This window comes from Typopeltis vanoorti, chromosome 17 (genome assembly GCF_054136105.1).
Source record: "Typopeltis vanoorti isolate ZY-2024b chromosome 17, IOZ_Tvanoo_1.0, whole genome shotgun sequence".
In the NCBI taxonomy this organism is placed as follows: Eukaryota; Metazoa; Arthropoda; class Arachnida; order Uropygi; family Thelyphonidae; genus Typopeltis; species Typopeltis vanoorti.
This window is the reverse complement of record NC_143565.1, coordinates 94,847,985-94,872,845: the sequence shown is the minus strand read 5'-3', so window position 1 is coordinate 94,872,845 and position 24,861 is coordinate 94,847,985. Positions and strand designations below refer to the sequence as shown.

Below are 24,861 nucleotides of genomic sequence, written 5' to 3'. Positions count from 1 at the left end.
GTAGATGGCATTGGTGGAGACAGAGTGTTGTAGAGTAGGTGCCCTCCCTCAATGAGTCTTTGAACTCTCTAGAGGTGCCATATAATAATAAGAGATAAAAATTGATGAAGAAGGTCTATGAGATGAGCTGCCTGGTTTTAGAAAAGGGCAATCAACTGTTGATTGGATTTTTGCTGTAAGAGAAATGATGGATGAAACTGAGAATTTGGAAAAAGCCTCTTTATGGCATTTCTTGATTTGGAAAAAGCTTTTAGTTGGGTTCAATAAGAAAAAATCTAGCAAAGTTTGGAAAAGACAGGCCTAGAAAAAGAAGAAATAGTCATGATAAAAAAAAATATGTATGTTAAGTCTAAGAGCTGTGTGAAGACTAAATTTGGTAATTCTGAGTGGCTTACACTTAAAAATGGACTGTGACAATGAAGTATTATCTCTATTGCTGTTCATTGTGGTGATGAATAGTGTACTAGATATGGTTAATGACCAGAAAGGAGAAACAGCATGTTTGCAGACAACATAGTAATGTGGGCACATTCAGAAGAACTACAGAAAAACACTAGGTCAAAATGGAATGGTGCGACACAGAACTAAGGATTGCATATTTGGATTGGCCGATAGGGGGATTCGTGGTCTGTAGTGTTTGTTGAGAGTTCCTGATAAGATAAGTGTTATTTTAAGTTATCATTGACAATTTTGCTTGAATATTATGTAGTTTTGTTTGCTTTGCGTATCTTAGTGTGTTTTTGGTGTTTTAATTATTAATTTCATAAAATACGATAGAAGTGAGCACATGACTCCCGAAGGAAAATGGCAGCTAGTAATAATGGTTTGCCATCTTTGTTCAATAACTGTAATATAAAGGAGATTATCCAGTGAACTATCTGCGAAATGAACGCTTTGCAGAGAGCGGATGAAGTATGGTGAGATGATGATAATGGAGTGAATGTGTGTAGAAAATGTAAGGAAAATGAGGAATTAAAGTGTATTTCAGGTCGTGAGTGTGATATTTTTGTCAAATATCAGAATGAAGAAAATAGCAATATGATAAGAAATTGCGAGGTTGTACCAGAGAACTGTGAGGGTGCGAATGATGGTATTAATACAGAGCAATTAATGGCTTAACAGATAATAAAAAAGATGAGATAGATGCAATGAGTGAGATCACGTTGTTGAGCAGAGCGATACATAGAGCAAAGAGGCAGCTAGAGCATATGCACAAATGTCTACCGAGTGTACCAGCCAATAATAAAAAGTATGATGGTCATACTTTTTATTATTGGCTGGTACACTAATACGAAAAATAAGAGTATGATTGTGAACGTAAACAAAATGAAGGAGCGAGTGGTGTATGGAGATTTGTTACTACAAGGTGTGTTAGTAGAGGATTTGACAAAATCGTACCAACCTGGTGTGACCATCAAGGACTAAGTGAGTCTATTAGAGAGCAAAAGGAAAGGGTGAAAGAAATGATAGTTGTGGCAGGTACGAATGACTTGAAAGGAGATAAAATGGAAATGATAGAGGACCTGAATGAATTGTTTGAGGTAGCAAAAGAAAAGAGTGAGAGCGTTAGGATAATTAGTCTTTTGCCGCGGTATGACAGTGAAATGTTTAGGAGGAGGGCCATAATTGCAAATGACTTTATGCGTGGGTTATGTATGACGAGTGGTGTGGCATTTGTGGATGTGTGGAGTGAGTTCAATGGGCGAAAGGATCTATATAAAATGGATGGTTTGCATTTGAATGGATTCAGTGTAAGGATACTTGAAAAAGTGTTTTTGAATGAAGTAGATGTGCAGAATCAGGGATACTAGATTTATTAAGTTTCCCTGATTGGGGGGGGGGAGTGATATACAGACCTTAGGGAGGCAGTAGATATGCAGATATCTACTGCCTCCCTAATAATATGCCCGAGCGAATAAGGACAACAAATCAGAATGGGATAGTTAGTACAAGGCATCAAGGTAGGGATGGGGATAACGGGAATCTGCAATTTGTGTACACTAATGCTAAGAGTATTAGGAACAAGAAGGAAGAATTTTTGGCCTTGGTTAGCACTTCCAGACCACAGGTTATTGGCATTAGCGAAACATGGCTGACTGTAGATGATATAGCTAGTGGGATTGAATGTGATGGGTATAGTGTGTTCAGGAATGACAGGGAGAATAAAATGGGGGAGGAGTGTTATTGATGATAGCTGATGAACTCCAGCCAAGGAGAATAGAAGTTGAACTACAGGAGAATAGAAGTTGAACTATTTGGTGTGAGATTGTGGCTAGCAGAACAAAATATACAATTGGATGCTGCTATAGACCAGGAGATAGAAAAGATGGTGGAGATAGTATGCACAAGGAAATAGAAGAAATGAGTGGAAGGAGGGTAATTATTATGGGAGATTTCAACTATGGTAGCATTGATTGGAGTGAGGAGAGGACACACGGGAGGAAGGAATTGGATTTTATGTGGTTATTAAGGGATAACTATCTGCAACAGCATGTAATGGAAAATACTAGGGGTCAGGAAGTGCTTGACCTAGTAATTGCATCTGAGGATTTGGCTGTAACTAATATGACCACATTGCCACCAATTGGTGAGAGTGATCATAGGGTCTTGACTTGGGAGGTGGCTAAAGGTGTGGAATTTACAATTAAGACAGGGTACATGTGGAATTATCGGGTGGGAAAGTATGACAAGCTTAGGAGTTTGATTGGCTCAGTGCCATGGCATGTACAACTGCAAGGACTAGAAGTTGATAGTGCATGGGAGACGATTAAGAAGTGTTTGCATGAAGCAATGGCTGACTGTATACCTAGAGTCCGAATAATAAATCAAGTAGGGGTTAAATGGATGAATAACACCATTAAGCTTGAGCTGCAAAAAAAGAAACAACTATTGAGGGAATTTAAGGAGAAAGGTGACCGGCAGGCACATGTATAAAGTGCAAGGCCAGAAGGGTAACGAGTGTGGTAAGAAAAGCAAAACAGGATTACGAAAGAACATTGGCCATGCAGGCTAAAGAGAATCTTAAACAGTTTTTTGGATATGTTTCAAGTAAAAGAAAAAATGTATATGGCAGAATGATTTTAAAGAATGCCGATGGTAGGGAGGTAACCGAATTAGTTGATATAGTTGAGTTACTGAGCGAGCACTTTGCAAGAATATATCATCCAGGTGGTGACATTGCAGAAATGAATGAACCAATAGATTATACGGGAATTGTGGTGAATGAAGTGGAGGTGAGTAGTCTATTGCAAAACCTCAATGTCAATATATCTGTGGGATTGGATGGTATACCAGCTTGTGTCGTACGTGAAGCGGCTAAAGAATTGTCAGTACCCTTGACCATTTTGTTTAATTTGAGTCTCGGGTCTGGGTTAGTCCCGAGGTGGAAAGAGGGGAAAATAGTTCCACTTCATAAAGGAGGTTCCAAGACTGCTGTTGTAAAATACCGACCGATTAGCATATCAGGAATCGTTGTCAAGGTCTTGGAGAAACTGGTCAAGAGGAGAATACTGGATTGGATAGATGAAAATGGGATACTGTATCGGGGACAACATGGTTTTATGAAGGGTAGATCATGCCTCAGAAATTTGCTCACGTTTTATAACACAGTAACGACTGAACTGGATAAGGGTAATGGATTTTCAGCGATTCTACCGGACCTTTCCAAGGCCTTTGATAGGAATACCACATGGAACTCTAATCAGTAAACTGGAGCAGATGGGGATGGATATAGGGTTGGTGAGATGGATAGGAGGGTGGTTGATGGAGAGATACCAGAGAGTGGTTTATTCAGGAGTGGAGTCCAAAAGACGGCTTGTGACTAGTGGTGTGTCGCAGGGTTCTGTTCTTGGACCACTACTTTTCAATTTGTTCATCAATGATATAGGAAAGGATCTGAGAGGAAGTGTTCACTTGTTTGCTGATGATGCAAAGTTGGGTAGAGCAACTGTGAGTGCACAGGATGTCAAACTTTTGCAGGATGATTTGGATAGTTTGGAGGACTGGGCTAGGGAAAATGGATGTCAATTTAATGTGGCAAAGTGTCAGGTCATGCATTTTGGAGTGAAAAGATTAGCAGTAGTATATCACATTGGTGGAACCATGCTCCAGGAGATTGATGAGGCCATGGATTTGGGCATGTTGGTGGATAGGGAATTGAAGTTTAGGGGACACATTGCAAAAGTGACTAAATCAGCTCATCAAATCACTTGGCTTCTGAAAAATACTTTAACAAGCAGAGACAAACAAGTTATTGTTCCTCTGTATCAAGCCTTGATAAGACCCCGTCTAGACTGTGCCCAGATATGGGCACCAGGGTTTCTTCTTGATGGAGAGGAGGCGGAGAGGATCCAGAGACGAGTGACCAAGATGATAGCAGGTCTGTGGAATGAACCTTATGAGAACAGATTGAAGATTTGTGGGTTGCAGAAATTGGTTGATAGGCAGACGCAGGGAGATATGATTGAGACATTCAAATTGCTGAAGAGGTTATATAGGATTAATTCAGAGGATATTTTTGTGATCAGGACTGGTGGTGGGAGGACTAGGAGCCATGCATGGAAGCTGGGCAAGAATGTGGTTAGCAAGGGTGTTAGAGCTAGGTTTTTTTTACTTGGAGAGTGGTGAATGAGTGGAATAAGCTGCCAGAGTCTGTTGTGGGTGCTATGACCGTGAATGAGTTCAAGGCAAGGTATGATAGATGCTGTGTGAATGTCGAATAGTTGTTCTTGAAATGATGTTAGGGCCTTGGAGTTGCCCGGAATAATAATAATAATATTAATAGCTGTAAAATCTCACACGATAAATAATTTATCACGTTCATTTTTAAAGTTTTTCTTTAGGAAATTACACAAATTTCCTAAAGAAACTGTCACTGTTTGCATTATTACAATGAATTCTTTTGCATGTAGGAACTTAATTGTTAAACCTTGTTAAAATACATGACACAAGAAATATGATGTTGTTATGTAACGACATAAATGCCTGTCCGTATATGGCAATTTGGAAAGATGTGTAAAGTATGACGTCATCTTATCCAGATGTCAATCTATGACCATATATGGAAGTTTCGAGAGATGCGTACAACATGAAGTGTGAGCCTTCATAAGCTCTAGCATTAAGAGAGAGACTTCACCTTGGGATCTTCAGACTTCTCTGACCTAGGTCCACCACCACATTATCCACTATCAGTCATCAAAAGAGAAGTATCACTCATCATAGGTTTCTCGGCCTTCTCTTACCTAGATCAACCACCACAATGCGGTCCACTGTCAGTCATCGAAAGAGGAGGTCTGCCTCTTTCAATTACCAACAGTGACGTCCTGAGGTTCTTCAAATCCAGATCATTCCGAGTCCACTGCCATGAGAAGTTTGCTGTCTATCATTGGAACGCCTTGATAGAAGAGAGCTGCCCGCTGCCATCATGGAAAAGGAATCTCTGCCAGTATTGGAACCACTCATTGAGCAGCTATTGCACAACATCACTGAATTAAGGGTTCAAGAAGGTAGAGAATTATCGATGACTCAGACAAAAAAAATCAGCAGGAGATCAAGAACGAGCCAGAAGAAAGAAAGAGAAAGGGAACACCATCCTGTGGACAAAAGAATCATGTAATGGACAGTGCTGAATGAGAGTACTGTAAAGATTGCAACTCACTGTAAGTACCACTTAGGTATGTGATATTTCCAAACAAAATCACATCAAGTGTGTGTCTGTTCGTAGTCAATTGTGATGATGTAAATAATTACGATAAGATTGTGTAAGTTAATATTACAAGAATAAGAAGGGTACTGTTTGAGCATAAGTTAATATTGAGTTAGGCTCACTCAAGGTGTTTTACATTCAAATTATAAAAGAATGACTAGCAGGATGCATTAAATTGTATTTAGGTTTTAAGAGTAGAAATGTAGGAGAACTAAACCTAATCAGAAACATTTGTAACTATGAATTGTGATCCAATTGTATAAATGTGGTAATGTGGATCGAACAATGTAATTATTATTATTATTATTCAGGCCTCCACGGAGTCAAAAGACTCGTCGCGGGAGGTTCTTCCTAGGAAACACAAAGTCTATCAAGACTCATTGCGGGAGGTCCCTTCTAGGAAACACAAAATCTATCATATCACTCCTTAAACTCACTGATCGTTCTTGCTCTCACCACTCTATCAGGCAATGCATTCCATGGTTCAACCACCCTCCATGCAAAGAAACCACTCCTCACCCTCTTGCTCACAGTTTCCTTCCGTAATTTCTAGGGATGGCTCCTTGTCATCACTCCTTCCTGTTGTTCAACCAAGCGAAAGAACTCCCCAGTGTCAACCGTGTAACCACCTCTCAACAGTTTAAAATTCTCAATCATATCACCTCTCCTTCTTCTATCCACCAAACTGCAGAGTTTGGTGGACAGAAGGAGAGACATTAATCGGCTGAGACATTCCCTCAGCTGATCCTCATAATTAACATTGTACAGTCCAGAAACCATCTTTGTTATCTGCCTTTGTACCCTTTCCACAGTTAATTTATATCCTTCAAATCCTGACCAAATCTGAGAACAATAGTCTAAGTGGTCTGATCAGGGTCTTATACAACGGAATGATAACTCTTATTTCTGCAGGTCAGCATCCTTCTCATTATTGCAGCAATTCTCTGTGTTACCTTCACCACCTTTACAATATGTCCCCTGAATTTCAGGTTTCTATCAATCATCAACCCCAGATCTCCCTTACATCCTACAGTACAGCTTCTCAAATAGAGTATGCAGCATCCCATCAATGTGTCCCAAGTCTCAAGACCTTACATTTTGCTGCATTAAATCAACACCCCCCAGTCATTTGCCCATCTGTCTAGCTTATTCAAATCCTCTTGTAGGGCTACCACATCTGCACTATTACTAATAACCCTTCCCAGCTTCACATCATCTGCAAACAACTGAATATCCCCCTGCAATCCACTGACAACGTCATTGATATAAAGGTTAAACAATATAGGTTCCAGTACTGAGCCCTGTGGGACCCCACTTGTAACCCTCTGCCTCCTTGAAACTGCCCTGAAACTGCCATACACAACTCTCTGATACTATCGGACAGCCAATCCTGAATCCAGTTGACCAACCTGACATCCAAACCCATGAGCTACAACTTAAATATCAGTTTATCATGTGGCACCCTGTCAAATGCCTTCGCTAAATCCAAAAAAATGGCAGTGTATGATTTTCCCTCATCTACTGCTCTTGTAACTTTTCTTAATTTAATTAAATGGTTTGTGAACAACACATTGGACTGATTTTATTAATGCAATATACCCAAAAATATTCGAATCTGCATAAGATTTAAGTAATGAAAAGTAATGAGCATTAATCTTATATTAAGTGATTAAGATCAGGCAGTGACTGAATTAAAGTAAAGATTAATTTTATCAGGGAATAATAACACACTAAATACATAGTCTAACTGGTGCAATCAAAAAACAAATTTGTTAAGCTATAGAGTGTGAGCAAAAATAAGAAGTAGAATAAGCAGAAAATAAGTAGAATATAGCAAAATGGTGGCAGCTGAACAATTAAGGCAGTCGACATTTCACAATACTTGAAGAAGAAATAAGATTAAGACAAAGCACAAGAATATTAGAGTAGGAAGAGTGATAGCATGCTTTTAAATCATAGTGGAAATGTAAGCATTAATGGTGTTAGACTTAATGAGTAAAATTTTGAAGAGTAGTGAACACTTCAAATATCTGGGGAGTATACTTTTCAGTGATGTGGAAGTTTAGACCAGAAGATAATGAGAATGATTTCACTAGGTCAAACTTTTTTGAATAGTTTAAATAGTCTACTTTGGGACAGTGAGGTCCCACTGAAATGCAAGCTTTTGATCAACAAAAGTTATCTTCTACAGCAAAAAGACAAAGACTAACAAAAAGAGACATGAATAAAATACAAGCAATGGAAATGAAAGTTTTAAGGACAACGATGGCAAAAACAAGGAAAGGCGATAAGAAATGTGGACATTAGGAATAATTTAAAAAAAAAAAAAATCAGCTAATGTCTTTTTATTCCCGTATAGGGAGTAGGTGAGACCGTTTAGCCCTATCTAACTTTTGGAGACTGAGTGGGCAGTTCAATCTCCACTGGCAGCTAATCAGAGATAGCTTGCCCAAGGCTATCACTAATTAAGTGCCATGCAGTTAAGAGAGATGGCTCTACAAGTGCCGCCATCTAGTGATCCCTAATGCTGACACAATATATTTAATGTCTGAAATAATGTAGGTTCTACAGTCAATTTTCTTGAGTTTAAGGGGACGAAAAACCTGAGTTTCCGGGAGAAAAAACCTGCTTGCCCGTGCCAGAGATTGACTAACTCTGAAACCGCTTGAAAAAAGGCTTATTTCCTCTAGTTGACGACTAGTTTCGAAACAAAGTCTTCCTTCGTGCTGTCAAGCGCTGTGGTGTACAAACGCCACATCCACTGAGCTACACAGGCTTTTTTCATGGCTAAAAAAGTGTTGAAGAAATGCTAATGAATTTTTGCATGAAGTGGTTTGGACATCTATGAACTTAGAAAAAATACCAAGAAGAACATGAAATAAAATGAGAGGAGGCGGCCAAGAAGAAGATCAAGGAAAAAGGGGAGAGATAAGAGAAGATCTAGAAAAGAAAAACCTGAACTGGCACAGTGTTCATTAAGAAACAATTGGGGCAGATAGAAAGAAATGCAAAGATTTGATCCACGTGACCTGACAGTTTCTGTCAAAACAGTTGTTGCTGAAGAGAGAGTGGATTTATTATTTTTGTAATAAAATAATTAATAAAAACAGAAACTAATCTTTAGCCAACCCATGATACTAACGTATTATATGTTTACAACCTTTCATGGGTGGGAGTCACATAAAAATTATGTGACTCCAATTAAATCAAAATTCAGATAACTGAAAACTTACATCCTGTACAAAAGGGGAATTATGCCTCCTGTCTTGTCTGAAACACTGCTGCAACATCTGAAGACCACTTGGCATCATTTTTTCCCTCCAATTTCTGCAAAAATGACCAAGGCAAATTACCTCCTCCACAATGTAAAAAGTGCATAACATACCTCCTGTGGTCTGTCGTCAGATCTCTTACTGTTTGGAATGAATATAGTAACAAGGATATAAGGCTAGAGTGTTATATCTGTCAATTGCTACTATGCCTGTTTGGCAGCATGCTCAGTCTCTATGTGAGACCAGCTAATTAAACTTTAAATAAAGGTTCTTTGCATCCTGCAATGGATTTTGACCCAGGTCTGCACAACCAAGGGCATCCTCATTACAGAGTTATAGTGCCCCAAAAACATCAGAATAACCTTGAATAACCTACATATGAAATCATCTGGTTCTGATGGCATCTCCACAAATGCACTCAACAGTTGAAAGTCAGAGCTAACACCTGTTTGATACTGTCTCTACACCATTATACTCAGCTGGCATTCATCGTCAACAGAAGAAAGACCTTCAATCATTTCCAAAAAAAAAGAGGAAAAGAGAAGTGTGTCCAACTACTAACCCATTGCCCTCACCTCAGTATCAAACAATATTAAACTTAAAAAATAATAATATTCATACTGACAAGAAAAAAATACCACACAACATATGATACAAAAAAAAAAAAAAAAACAATAATCCATTTTATAAATTATGGATTTTACAACCGTGTCATAAATAACTTTGTTATCTCGACGTTTCGATCTTCATATCAAGATCATCATCTGGAGCATATACAATTATACTATACAAGCTGCATTACATTACAAACTGTAAGTTAGATAAACAAAGATTTTATCACATTTTATTCTACTGGCATGACATCTAGTAAAAAAAAAAAAAAATACATCAAGCTAGAATTTAAATAAACATTCTTTCTTGCAGATAGTTTTCTTTAACAGTGATGTCCTATTTTTAGTATTACAATTGTTATTTTTGATTTTAAAAACATTATTTATAAATTACAAATGAATAAACATTCTTTCTTATAAATTTCTTCCTTAACAGTGATGTCCTATTTTTAGTAATACAATTGTTATTTTTGATTTAGGATCCTGGATTTTCTACAGTCCTGTTTATAACTGTCCTTAGAGAGAAAGGATTCGTGGGATGAATATATGCCTTCCATATGTATGGGATTTTTAAATCATCATTATTGTTCAGATTGGGGTGGTTGATAACGATCTCAAAGTCTTCCTTAAATTTGCATTCCTACCATGTTTTGGTGTAGATAACTAGTGCTTTTTCAGTCAATTCTATGTAGGGTGTTAAGGGCATGATCAGAAACACCATAATTATTATATGTAATGTGTCGTTTATGTTCTTTTTGTCTAATGGGAATTGTGCATCCTGTTTCTCCTATATATGGTATGTTACAGGTGCAATACATACGGTATATTCCAGGGTGGGCCAGCGGAGGGAGTGGGTCTTTGGATGAGTTGAGTAAGCTTTTTAATTTTGCTGGAGGTTTAAAGGTGGCTTTGAGGTTATATTTTTATAGTACTCTATTTATTTTGCCTGATGTCCCTTTAATGTAGGGAATGGTTATAGTTTTATGGTAATCTGGTTTGTCTTTGTTTTTTTATTGAGGTCTTGTAGAGAATTTTGTTAATAGTGTTTTGGCTGTACCCATTTTTTTGAAAAGTATTGCCGATCACTTTAAATTCGTCTTTCAGTGCCTGTTCACTGGAGCAAATCTTCATAGCCCTGTTTTTTAGAGTATTGATGACACCTAGTTTTTGTGGTGGGTGGTGGTGGTAGGAGTTTATGTGTATATATTGGCCAGTATGTGTCGGTTTCCGGTAAACAGTGAAGGAAAGATTGCCCGTAGGAAGATGTGTGACAAGTGTATCTAGAAATGGAAGTGCGTTCTGTTTTTCAATCTCAACAGTGAACTGTATGCGTTTGTGATGTGTGTTTCGATGGCTAAGGAATGTGTCTAGTGTCTGGCGGCCATGAGGCCAGATCGCAAAAATATCGTCAACGTATAAGCCACACTTTGGGTTTTAAAGAGGAGGAACCTAAAGCAAGGTGCTCAAAATGTTTCATATAAAAGTTGGCATTATGGGTGGGATGATAGTGAGCCCATGGATGTGCCTTCTTTTTGGTAGAAAGCGTTTTGCCATACAAAATAACCAGAACGCAACACATGCACAAAGAGCGCCATGATATCAGGAGAGAATTAGTTCTGTAAAAGAAGGATCGCGTCACTGATTGGGACATTCGTAAAGAGGGCAGAGACATCAAAACTGACTAATAAATCATATTTTTCTAATGTAATGTCTTTGATGATGTTTATGAAGCGTTATGTGTTTTTGATATAGGAGGCGGAATGACCTACCAACTCCTTGGGTGTTGCCACTAATTTTTTGGCTAAGTGATAAGTCGGGCTATCTATCCCTTCGACAATAGGCCTTAGCCATGTGTTTTCTTTGTGAATTTTCGGTAGACCATAAATTCTTGGAGAACAAGCATAGTGCAGAATTAGTTTTTGAGTGTATCTTCGGGCCATGTGGTAATTGACTTAAGTAGATTCTCCGTTTTCTTTTTAATTCTATTGGTTGGGTTGTAGTTAACTAATTGGTAAGCGTTATTGTCCGAGACCAGCAGATTCATTTTTTCCACATAAGTGGTTCAGTTTAAAATAACGGTGGCACTTCCTTTATCTGCTTTGGTGATTAAGATGTTCGGATTTGACTTGAGTGATTTTATCGCTGTTATTTCATGTTTAGTTACGTTGCTTGTTATTGTTTTGTAATGATTTAAATTGTTGGTGGTTTCTAAACGTATTTTTTCTGCTATGTTATTTGGGATGAATCTTAGGCCTCTTTTAATGTTTCACAAAACCAACTACAAAAGGAAAAAACGGAACTTTCAGGCTACGTAAACGTAATACATGTGCAAAGAGCATGGATAATCCTAGAAAAGATTACAGCAAACCACATCCTCCAAACCAAGAAAGAAAACCTAATTTCCAAATTTCAAAGACTAAAAGATCGACAGAACCAGCCGCCATATTCAAATTTCTCTACAGTGAACAATAACAACCAACCAGAAACAACAGGAGCCACCAATCGCCTACAGGTAACAGTAACATAGTTAACCTATCAAACCACGCTTTAATCAAAGACAAAATCTTGATACTTAACAAAGGTTTAAATTTCGCCATAGCACCCAAATCGATAAACTTGAATTTATCTGTAATATTGAAAGAGGCCTAAGATTCATCCCAAATAACATAGCAGAAAAAATACGTTTAGAAACCACCAACAATTTAAATCATTACAAAACAATAACAAGCAACGTAACTAAACATGAAATAACAGCGATAAAATCACTCAAGTCAAATCCGAACATCTTAATCACCAAAGCAGATAAAGGAAGTGCCACCGTTATTTTAAACTGAACCACTTATGTGGAAAAAATGAATCTGCTGGTCTCGGACAATAACGCTTACCAATTAGTTAACTACAACCCAACCAATAGAATCAAAAAGAAAACAGAGAATCTACTTAAGTTAATTACCACATGGCCCGAAGATACAGTCAAAAAACTAATTCCGCACTACGCTTGTTCCCCGAGAATTTACGGTCTACCGAAAATTCACAAAGAAAACACATGGCTAAGGCCTATTGTCGAAGGGATAGATAGCCCGACTTATCACTTAGCCAAAAAATTAGTGGCAACACCCAAGGAGTTGGTAGGTCATTCCCCCTCCTATATCAAAAACACATAATGCTTCATAAACATCATCAAAGACATTACATTAGAAAAATATGATTTATTAGTCAGTTTTGACGTCTCTGCCCTCTTTACGAATGTCCAAATCAATGACGCGATCCTTCTTTTACAGAACTAATTCCCTCCTGATATCACGGTGCTCTTTGTGCATGTGTTGCGTTCTGGTTATTTTGTATGGCAAAACGCTTTCTACCTACAAAAAGAAGGCACATCCATGGGCTCACCATCATCCCACCCATAATGCCAACTTTTATATGGAACATTTTGAGCACCTTGCTTTAGGTTCCTCCCCTTTAAAACCCAAAGTCTGGCTTAGATATGTTGACGATGTTTTTGCGATCTGGCCTCATGGCCACCAGACACTAGATACATTCCTTAGCCACCTAAACAAACAACACAAACACATACAGTTCACTATTGAGATTGAAAAACAGAACACACTTCCGTTTCTACATACACTTGTCACACGTCTTCCTACAGGCAATCTTTCCTTCACTGTTTACCAGAAACTAACACATACTGGCCAATATATACACATAAACTCCTACCACCACCACCCAACACAAAAACTAGGTGTCATCAATACAAAAACAGGGCTATGAAGATTTGCTCCAGTGAACAGGCACTGAAAGACGAATTTAAAGTGATCAGCAATACTTTCCAAAAAACTGGGTACAGCCAAAACACTCTTAACAAAATTCTCTACAAGACCTCAATAAAAAACAAAGACAAACCAGATTACAATAAAACTATAACCATTCCCTACATTAAAGGGACATCAGACAAAATAAACAGAGTACTACAAAAATATAACCTCAAAGCCACCTTTAAACCTTCTGCAAAATTAAAAAGCTTACTCAACTCATCCAAAGACCCACTCCCTCCGTTGGCTAACCCTGGAGTTTACCGTATGTATTGCACCTGTAACATACAATATATAGGAGAAACAGGATGCACAATTCCCATCAGACAAAAAGAACATAAATGACACATTAAATATAATAATAATGGTGTTTCTGATCATGCCCTGAACATCCTACATAGAATTGACTGGAAAAGCACTAGTTATCTACTTCACACCAAAGCATGGTATGAACGCAAATTTAAGGAAGCCTGTGAGATCGTTATCAACCACCCCAATCTGAACAATAATGATGATCTAAAAATCCCATACATATGGAAGGCATATATTCGTCCCACGAATCCTTCCTCTCTAAGAACAACTATAAACAGGACTGTAGACAATCCAGGATCCTAAATCAAAAATAACAATTGTAATACTAAAAATAGGACATCACTGTTAAGGAAGAAATCTATAAGAAAGAATGTTTATTCATGTTGTAATTTATAAATAATGTTTTCAAAATCAAAAATAACAATTGTAATACTAAAAATAGGACATCACTGTTAAAGAAAACTATCTGTAAGAAAGAATGTTTATTTAAATTCTAGCTTGATGTATTTTTTTTTTTTTTTTTTTTTTTTTACTAGAGGTCATGCCAGTAGAATAACATGTGATCAAATCTTTGTTTATCTAGCTTACAGTTTGTAATGTAATGCACCTTGTATAGTATAATTGTGTACGCTCCAGATTATCATCTTGATATGAAGAACGAAACGTCGAGATAATAAAGTTATTTATAACATGGTTCTAAAATCCATAATTTATAAAATGAATGCTGATCACCGTGTAACACTAAAAGAAAGGACAGAACAATAATAAAAACAATATAATAAAAAATTAACAAACCAGAAAAAGCAAACGTAATGTAATAACAAAAAGGAACATGAAGGAGCAAATAATCACCTGCAGGACCACATCCATTCAAAGAAATGACGACTAATGCATCAATGGACCAAACTTCAAGATTTTTCTTTTGTGCAGATAAGAGAAGTAAAACATCGAGAGAATTCATTGAGGAAACATAACGTAAATACTCAAAGAAAAAGGAAAATCTCTAAGTGAAGAAATACCAGTAATACCACTGACATCAAGAGGAATCCCAACATAAACATTATTATTATTAACAAATTCCTCTTGGAGCCAAGACTCATTAAGGGAGATAATAGTATGAAGCAAATCTAACAGGGATAATATTTGTTATACCTTGCTTCCTCCACCTTCAATGTTTTGGTGCTAACTACCTCATTAGGCAATGCATTTCATTCATGAGACACCTGGTGTACCACACTTTTATACAATTTCAAACACTGACCTCTCATCACTATGCCTTTCCCTCCCTTAACATGCGAAAAATATCCTAGGTATCTATCTGATAAGCTCATCTTAACAATTTAAGTCCCAATCACATTACCGCACTTTGGAATTTACATCTCAACCTGTTATCATAACCAATATTCCACAAACCTAATCCTGCATTTTCAAGTGTGCTGCTCTCATCCAGGTGACCATTCCTGTGTGCAGTAATCAAGATGTCTAATCTAAGCCTTGTGCAACATAATGACCACCACCTTACTACAGCAGAAGCATTTTTTTTGTGCTGTTTTAATCACTAATGCAATATGTCCTTTTTAGCAACCAACATATCAATATAACTTGCCCCTTCAACCTTTTGTAAAACAACACAATGAATATGATACAAAGCATTATAATCTGACCACAGAAGCAAGAGCTGTCATTGGCAGACTACCAAGAAGAATTGATTCATGTTGAAGGGGAAAAAGAAATAAGGCAATGAACAATTGGTCACTGCTTTATACATAAAATTTTCCAACTGTTATACAAGCAAAATAGTTACCACTTTAAAAACTACAATGATCATAAAAGAGAAGTTAGTTTTCCGACATGTAATAATAACTTTCATTAACGATATAGGGAAGGATCTAAGAGGAACAGTTCATTTGTTCGCTGATGATGCAAAGTTGGGTAGGGCAATAGTGAATGCAGAAGATGTCAAAATCTTGCAGGATGATTTGGATAGATTGGAGTTCTGGGCTATGTCAATTTAATGTGACAAAATGTAAGGTTATGCATTTTGGGGTGAAAAGATCAGCAGCAGCATACCACATTGGTGGAACTGTACTCCAGGAGATTGATGAGGCCAGGGACTTGGGAGTGTTGGTGGATAGGTAGATGAAGTTTAGGAGGCACATTGCAAAAGTGGCTAAATCAGCTCATCAGCTCACTTGGTTGTTGAAAAATACTTTGACGAGCAGAGACAAGCAAGTTATTGTTCCTCCGTACCAAGCCTTGATAAGACCTCATCACGACTAATGTGCCCAGATTTGGTCACCTAGGTTTCTTCTTGATGGAGAGGATCCAGAGGCGAGTGACCAAGATGATAGCAGGTCTATGGAATGAACCGTATGAGAACAGACTGAAGATTTGTGGGTTGCAGAAATTGGTTGATTGGCAGAAGCAGGGAGATATGATTGAGACATTCAAATTGCTGAAGGGGGTTCTATAGGATTAATTCAGAGGATATTTTTGTGATCAGGACTGGTGGTGGGAGGACTAGGGGCCATACATGGAAGCTGGGCAAGAATGTGGTTAGCAAGGGTGTTAGAGATAGGTTTTTTACTTGGAGAGTGGTGAATGAGTGGAATAAGCTGTCAGAGTCAGTTGTGGGTGCTATGACGGTGAGTGAATTCAAGGCAAGGTATGATAGGTACTGTGAGAATGTCATACAGTTGTGTGGACATGATGTTTAGGGCCTCCCTTGATGAGTCTAAGGACTCCCTGGAGTCTCCCGTAATAATAATAATAATAAACACTCATTCCACAATATGGATTGATTACCTTATTATCGGAATGGACTCTCCTTCTTTTGGCATGCACAGAAGTGTTGAAGGGTCTCGCATCTGTGGGTGTACTATAGCTTTGAGCTCAAAGTGTAAACATGTAAAACTTTATATTTATTGGTGTTTCACTGGCAGCCCCACTTATCTTCCCATAGTCAGTCCAAATCTCTTTGAAGCACCACATTAGCATCATTCTCAATAGTTCTGCCCAACTTTGCATAGTCTATACACAACTGAATATCTGACTACATGCCACCCACAATATTGTTAGCATATAGATCAAAGCCTCGACCTACAGCAAACTCTGTGGTAATCAACTATTCACTTTCATCTTCAAACAGAGAGAAACTATTGCTCTATAATACAATCCTTTGATATAAATTTAAGGCAAACCAGTGTGAGACCATTTTGTTGTTTAATCTATACATCACTGATATTCAGAAAGACATGTCATGAGATGTTCAATTATTTGCTGATGATGCAAAGATAGACAGGGCAATCAGGGATGATAGTGACATACTTACAGAATATGTAAAGAGCAGTGGAGCACCCAGAGGGGGGGAACAAGGGGCCCTGGCCCTCCCAAAGAAAAAAAGGAAAGAAAAAAAACTAGAAAATTTTCCAAAAATCTTTTCCTAATTAAAATTCATTTTCAAGGCTGGGTGTGAAAACAAATGCATTGAGTTACATTTCAAAAACATACACTTTAGTAACTGTTAGGCCGTTACATTTTGTTCCTTCTGTTTGAAGGCATGCATGTGTTCGAAAGCTTCAGTCAGATACCGGTACATGACCACATGTTTTGTAGTTGTTTGCATATTGTAATTCTGTTGAACTGAGAGAGATGATGAGATTTTTCCATATGTCTTTAAGAACAATGCCCTGATTTCTATTTAAATTGTTGCCTGTGCGTAATACCACAGCTGCTTCTTTTAAAGTTCTGTATCTGTAGTCATTCTCGATGTAAGGCATAGAACTGTTTTTCCAATCTATAACGTGATTTAATGTTGAGAAATGATGTGCTAAACCAGATGTGATGATTCTATTATGATTGACATCTCCCACATGTTCCTTCTGTCTTATTTCAAAACTTCTCGAAGTCTGACCAATGTAAGCAAGGCCACACGTGCATGGAATTTCATATACTCCAGGACATTTGAAGAAAGGTACCTCATCTTTAGGTGATCCTAAGATTTGTCTGATCATGGTAGTTGGTTTAAAAACCACTCTGATGTTATGAGCTTTTAACATTCTTGCCAATTTTATGGAAACTGAATTAATATATGGAATGACAGCTGTGGACACATATTGGGGTACTGTAACACATTGTTGGTGGTTATCTTTAAATAGCCATTTGTTTAAAATGTTAGAAGGGTATCCATTAAGCGATAGAGTGTTAGATATTAGTGAGTTCTCTCTGTACCTCTGTTTCTTTTGAAATCGACCTTAAGGCTCTATTAACGGAGCATGTGAATGATGCTGTGTTTTTGTGATCTATGATGGTTGGACGAATAATGTAGGCTTGTTGGCTCTTTGTATATAAAATTCATTTTTTTATTTATGTTGTGTCATGTCTTCTATTTCTATACTGCTTATGAATTAGTGATCATTGCAGATGCTCAGTCATAGGTCGTATGTGATGTGTAGTGTGTATTCTCAAATCGTCTACTCAACTTGAGCTCCTCCCACCTCCAAGATTAAATCCTGAATGCATTTCTGGTAAAGAGCAATTCAAAAAACATTTTTTTTTTTTTTGATACCTGCATGACGAGCGATACAGAGTTCAATCACTCTTCATGTGGATATAAAAAAAAAAAGAAATGGAGAAGAGCTGCTCATCTGCTACAACCCTCTTGCTAGAGGATGCTACTGGACAACAAAGACAATACCTGCATAACATAAGATTATATCAAATTCTGTAAAACCTGTTTGATGGCATTTGCAGTTGTTTCTTCTTTTAGCAATTTAGCAATGTTTATTTTTGTCTTCTTTATCTTAATATTTTGTGATGGGATTACTGATGATGGTACTGTTGTCATTTCTTTACTTGGATATCTTCCTTTTTCTTTGGCAATTTTAATCTGTTTCCACTCTGTATTCTTTTGACATTTTATATGCATCAACACAAAACAAGTAGCTTGAAGTATTTATTGTATAAGCATGTGTTGTGTTATGGCTATTTGATTCTCTCTCCTTTTTTTTTTTTTTGTTTTTCCCATATTATTTTATTATCTTTCTTTCGTGACACCTCCAAGGAGTCTGAGGACACATTGAGAGAGGACACCTACTCTACAACTCTCCATCTCCACCATTCCATCCACCAACTACACCGAACCTCTACTATTATCATCTATATCGACGCCATCTACTGCCCACCACCACTAGTATTTTTTGTCTGTAAATTGCATGTGTTCTGAAGGGCTCATTTGTCTGTATGCGGGATGAAAAACCCAAGTTTCTGGGAGAAAAAACCTGCTACCTCTGTATGAGATCGGCTAGCTCTCCTTCAACTGAAAAAGCCCATATAAAGATTCCTCCCGTCAAGACGAGAATCAAACTTAGACCTTTTTCAATCAAAGGGTGCAACATGCCATTGTACTTCCAATTGCGTTATGGAGGTGCTTAAAATTATGATTATTACATGACACCTCCAGGGAGTCTAAAGACTCATCGATGGAGGGCAGCTCTCTGTCTCCATCAGCTACAACAAACCACAACTACACCAACGCCATCTTCATCCACCACCACCACTAGCATTTTCACAGACAATCACAAACATCCATGCGCATGGCAGGATTTGAACTTGCAGCCTTTTGGCTAGATAGCAGAAATGCTAACCACTCGGCAAACCTTGACCAATAAAAATTAGCAAGTTTTGTTATTTATTTTGGTTATTAGAAAGCAATGGGTTTCGCATAATTATAGCTATATATTTCTATTTACCAATCGACTTCCTCATGCCCAAATAGGCTGCACATACATTTAAAGAAAGAAGAGAAAAGATAGAATAAGATATGAGAATGTTACAAACACAATATTATTATGAACACTTCCAGGAAGTCCAAAGACTCATCAAGGGAGAGTGTGCCAACAGCATTGAATCAGTGTCCCCCTCCAACTACTAACCGTGCCCAAACTTGCTTAACATTTTGCGAGCCATTAGTAGCAGAGGCTCTACCAATATATAAACAATATGTAAACTGCATGATAAAAAGGGGGAGGGCGGTATCACTGAAGAGGAATGTAATACACCTGAAATTTCAAAATTTACATATTATTATTACCCAAGACCCCATGGAGTCAAAGACTCATCTGGGAGGCAGTTCCTTACCCTTTAGTTATCACGACACAACACTTCTCAGTTATACCCATCTTTTCGCTTCTTTCCTTAAATTTTCAAAATGGAATAGTTCAAAATGTACTAATGAAACCGAGTTGTGTTTTAATAACTAAAATATAAGTAACTGCTTGATATGCAAATTTTGAAATTTCTGGTATATTACATTCCTCTTCAGTTATACTTGGAGTGCACACATCTGATTTAAAGAAAGAAGTAAAAATATGGAATAAAATCCAGTATCACTGTGTTTCTTGAGAAAATTACGAGCATCACATATGGAAGGAGGGTGAACGACCAACATCATACAATATTGCCTAAATTTTCAAAACGTTGAAATATCGCACAATACCTTTAACTCAAAAGTCTCTATATCCCACCCAACATCCCTTATTGTGGAGTGAAGTTTGTTCCGCATCGATTCAACAAAAGTATCAATCGCCTCTATTTCTCCTTTACGATCCATCGTCACTAAAAATTAATTTTTAAACATATATCTCATTGTCACAAACACACAAAACGTGTTTAACGACGTACACTTCCCCGAATAACAGCAAACAAGCGCCCACATTTAACAGGAACCAGGTGGTCTTAAATAGCGACATCTAGTGAAATGGATTTTAACTTCCTTTTAAAACTTTTTTCTGGAAATGCTGAAAATCACACAGCCCAAAGATGTTAATAAAATAACATGCCAAAAGAGGGCAACGGTTCCAATTCTATTTATAGAGGATGTGACTTTTTTTTTCTTTGTTTGTTTCTCACTTTCTTAATAAATTTCTACGACAGGACCCTGTCGTAGTAATTTATATAGAATATCATATCACTGCTATAGAGTATCATATTTCTCTACTCCCATTCCTAAATTTTTCTTTTAACTAACATTTCCATTTCTCTAACCGCTGCTTCAGAGATAATAATTGTTCTATAATTTGCTATTTCTGTCTTGAAGCCACCTTTATGTACTGGAACTATTTTACCCCCCATTCCATTCCATTCCCTTAGAACCTTGCCAGAGCTAAGACTTAGATAAAACAACTTCATCAGAGGCAATGCCAATAGTCTTGCACATTTAAGTATTATATGAGCTGGCGTGCTATCCAATCCTACTGCTGTATTCACAATGATAGTTATCAATATGCAGAACACCTTTTGTTCAGCTACCTCAATTTTGATATGCATCTCTGTCTCATCAGCAACAGCAAAATCTCCACCCGGATAATATACCTTTTCAAAATGATCGCTTAGGAATTCAACTATTTTTTTTGCCTCTATTACCTTCTTGCAATCAGCATTGTTAAAATAACCAAATCATAGTCATTTTTCCACTTTCTTGCTACATCATGAAAAAACACTTTTGGATTTACTTTGGCCTGCTTAGTTAATTTTCTCTCATAATCTGGTTTGAACTTTCTTATTATACTACTAGTCACTCTTCTTGTTTGCACCTTGTACTGCTCAAAAGTATGCTTGTCAACTTTTTCTTTATATTCCTTCCACACTATTTTGTTGTTGTTTGCAGCTCTTGCTTTATATTTCTAATCATAACATTCTTTCCATATAGCTTTTCAAGTCATGGCATTGCTCCAAGATGCTTTATAAGTTTGTCATAATTGCTAGCTTTATAATTCAAAATAAACCTTTCTTTGACACAGAATTCCACATATTTGGCAACTTCCCAGAACAAGACCACATAACCACTTTCCCCAACTAAAAGCTGATTGTCTACCATGATTATGGATGTAAACATTTTTCAGCTAACGCCTTTTTATTCCCGTACAGGGAGTAGGCTAGGCAGTTTTAACCTATGCTGACCATACGTACCGTTTTGAACGGGATGGTACCGTTTTTTTTTTTTTTCATATTTCCAGGCCATCCCGTCGTTTTAATAAAAATATCAATTTTGTCCCGTTTTTAATAAAACTATAAATATACTTCAATATTGGTCAATAATAAATTATTATTCATAACCTATAATCGTATATCAGTATCATAAATACCAATAATTTTTATAACGATGGAGTCGCATTGTTCGATACTAAATATCGATATCTGCAGCGATTTATTCAGTGAAAATAAAAAATGCATGTTGGCAACACTTGCACGTCTCAGACGCGGCGTCTGTTCTGCTGTAGCGTTAGTTTTTGTTCTGCCTGTATGCTAACCGGTAGCTTTGTTATTCAATGCCGGTGGTTTAAATTTCATATTTTTTTAAAGCTTTACGTCTATCCTTGCAATATCGAACAAACTAAAATGCAGTTTTAATGACGATCTCCAGAAAGAATTGAAATTTATTTAACTGAACAAGCTGTGTACAAGTGATGGCACAAAAGTACAGATTTTTTTCTGACATGAGCGACAAACGCCTAGACTCTCAAGACTTTTGTAATATTGGGTTTATTCTTTGTCTTCCAGGAAGTACAGCACTTGGTGAGAGAATATTTTCTGTTATGAACAATATGCAGTCAAAGGAGAAATCTAGATAAAGTGTTGGGACAATGAGGGCTATATTAATTATAAGACAAAATTGTGCCATGGGGTGTGAGAAGTTTTATGATAAGACGTTGAAAGACCGAAATTTGCTGCGTAAGATCACTTCAACGGTGAAATATTCATGGTACGATCGTAGTGAAATACAGTCTCCACTCTACGTCTACCTAAATATTTGTATAGGTTCTGTCACTGAAGAATAATGGTAAGCTCAATATGTTTATCTAATAAAATTTTTTTTATCATCTATTTTTTTCATGAATACAGAATATTACATAACTCCCGTCCCGTTTTTGCTGTCCCAATGTCTCGTTTTTTTGTCTCAAGGAAATACGGTCAGCATATTTTAACCCTATCTAACTTTTGGAGACTGAGTGGGCAATTCAATCTCCACTGGAAGCAATCAGAGATAGCTGGCCCAAGGCTATCACTAATTAAGCGGCACCCAATGAAAAGAGATGGCTCAACAAGTGTCGGCATCTCGTGATCCCTAACCGTAACACAATATATTTAATGTCTGAAATAATGTGGGTCCTACAGTCGATTTTCTTGAGTTTACGGGACAAAAAATCAGAGTTTCCGGGAGAAAAAACCCACTTTCCTGTGCCAGGGATCGACTAACTATTGAACCGGTCGAGAAAAGGCTTATAAAAATTTCTTCTAGTCGACGACTAGTTTCGAAACAAAGTCTTCCTTCGTGCGGTCAAGCCGTGGTGTGCAAATGCCACATCCACTGAGCATTATAAACAACATTTATTTTTAGTTAGTGTGAAGACTGATGCTCTTTGACGTTGAATATACTCCAGCCTGTATAACTTAAAAAAAAAAAAGAAAAAGATTATATATGCATTCCAGGGTAAATAGTAATGATAGCAACATCACGCACATTGAACTTACCCAGAGGTGCCATAATGCGTTTGTCGAGCGTAGCACTACGTGAAGACTGTTGTTAATAAGAAAATATTTGTTCCAAACAATACATTTCTTTCGGACTGTTATATTTAGATTGGCATTAAACTAAAAATTTTCTTTTATACGGATTTTTCAAGTGATACATTTTTTTTTTCATTTTTTAGTTATCCTTTTTGGTTAGGTATTAATGTTTTATGAATTTCATTGCAGAAATTTTGCAATTACTGTACTCATGATATTTAAGTTGATAATTAAACTAAATTTACTGAGCTGTTGCTAGAGAACTTATTCAACAGTATGTGCTAGAAGGAAATCGAGGTCAAAGAGTGATAGATTTCATTCTAGTGTTAGATGGCTTTCAGTTAAAGAGGTAACTTTACTGCCACTGGTTGGTGACAGTGATCATGCTGTACTGCCATCAACAGTACTGCATGATTATGCAGTATTGGGTGAGTACTGCATAAGTTTATGAATGTTCCATTCAGAAAAGGTTACACGGTAAACTACAAAGCAGGAAATTATGAACAACATGTTGGATTCTACGCCATCGTGCCGGTTGGGTGGGAAGAATATACAGTGCATCGGAAGAATTTTATTAAAAAAATATCTAGATGGTGCAATATAACGTTGTATCCCTAGAGTTCAAAGAATAAATAGGATAGGAGGGAAATAGATGTGTAATCTTATTAATTAAGAGACTCATATGAAAAGGATGACGTGGAAAAAAAAGAAATACCATGTGCATAAGGACGATTTCTTCTTCTTCTACTTCTTGGCTTTCCGTATTAGGCAATCGTTTAAACAATTGCCCCCAGACCAGGGCCGGATTTCGACTTGCAGAGGCCCTAAGCTATACAAAACCCAGAGGCCCCCTACTATTTTAAATTACATCAGCTGGTCTTTTTGTATTTTATTTCAGGCCCCTGCAGATTGCGAGGCCCTAAGCTGTAGCTTTTCTAGCTTATACGTAAATCCGGCACTGCCCCAAACGAACCACTGGGGCATGCCACTGGTGACTTTTCTTTTCTAGGATATTATTCTCCCCAAACATCATTTGTTGATATCTATCAGATATCAACAATTGATGTTTGCCAATCTCCAATCCAATACACTAATCGACTATCAATAACGTTTTCAAAGGTTTAAAACGTCTTCTTCCCATCTTTTCCTGGATCTTCCTCTTGATCGGTGTCCCTTTGATTTATATTTCCAAGCAATATTTGGAATCTCTCCTCACTTATTCTTACTATTTGGTTTTTCTAGTTCTTTCTATAGTTTGTGAAGTCTTTTCTTATGTTAATTATGATAAATGTTTTCTTATTTCTTCATTTTTTATCTTGTCTATTCTTTCATAGCCTTCGTGCGGTCTTAGGAACTTCATTGTCTGCGTGGTTAGCCTAGTGGCTGTGCGCTTCGCAACCATATGACTGGGGAAGGAGTGTCTCAGGTTTGATTCCCGTCGAAGACGTGAGGAATTTGAGGATCTTCCTCAGCCATAGCCAAGTTAGCCGGTCTTGGGAGCGGCAGTTGGATTTTTTTCCTAGTTTATCTGGGGTTTTTCATCCCGCAAGCAGGCAAACCGGCCCTGTGAACACACACGGATC

General features: G+C 37.3%; 1 protein-coding gene across 1 annotated transcript in view; it reads right to left on the bottom strand.

Annotated features, from left to right (window-relative positions):
* Positions 1–20,394, bottom strand: part of LOC150097658 (U11/U12 small nuclear ribonucleoprotein 48 kDa protein-like) — a 192,819-nt gene extending 172,425 nt beyond the window's left edge. Inside the window, exon 1 of the mRNA XM_090407134.1 lies at positions 20,208–20,394. Within this exon, the coding sequence (XP_090263260.1) occupies positions 20,208–20,321 (114 nt within the window). The 5' untranslated portion in view covers positions 20,322–20,394. The remainder of the gene's footprint in view (positions 1–20,207) is intronic.
* Between the last annotated feature and the right edge of the window lie 4,467 nt (positions 20,395–24,861).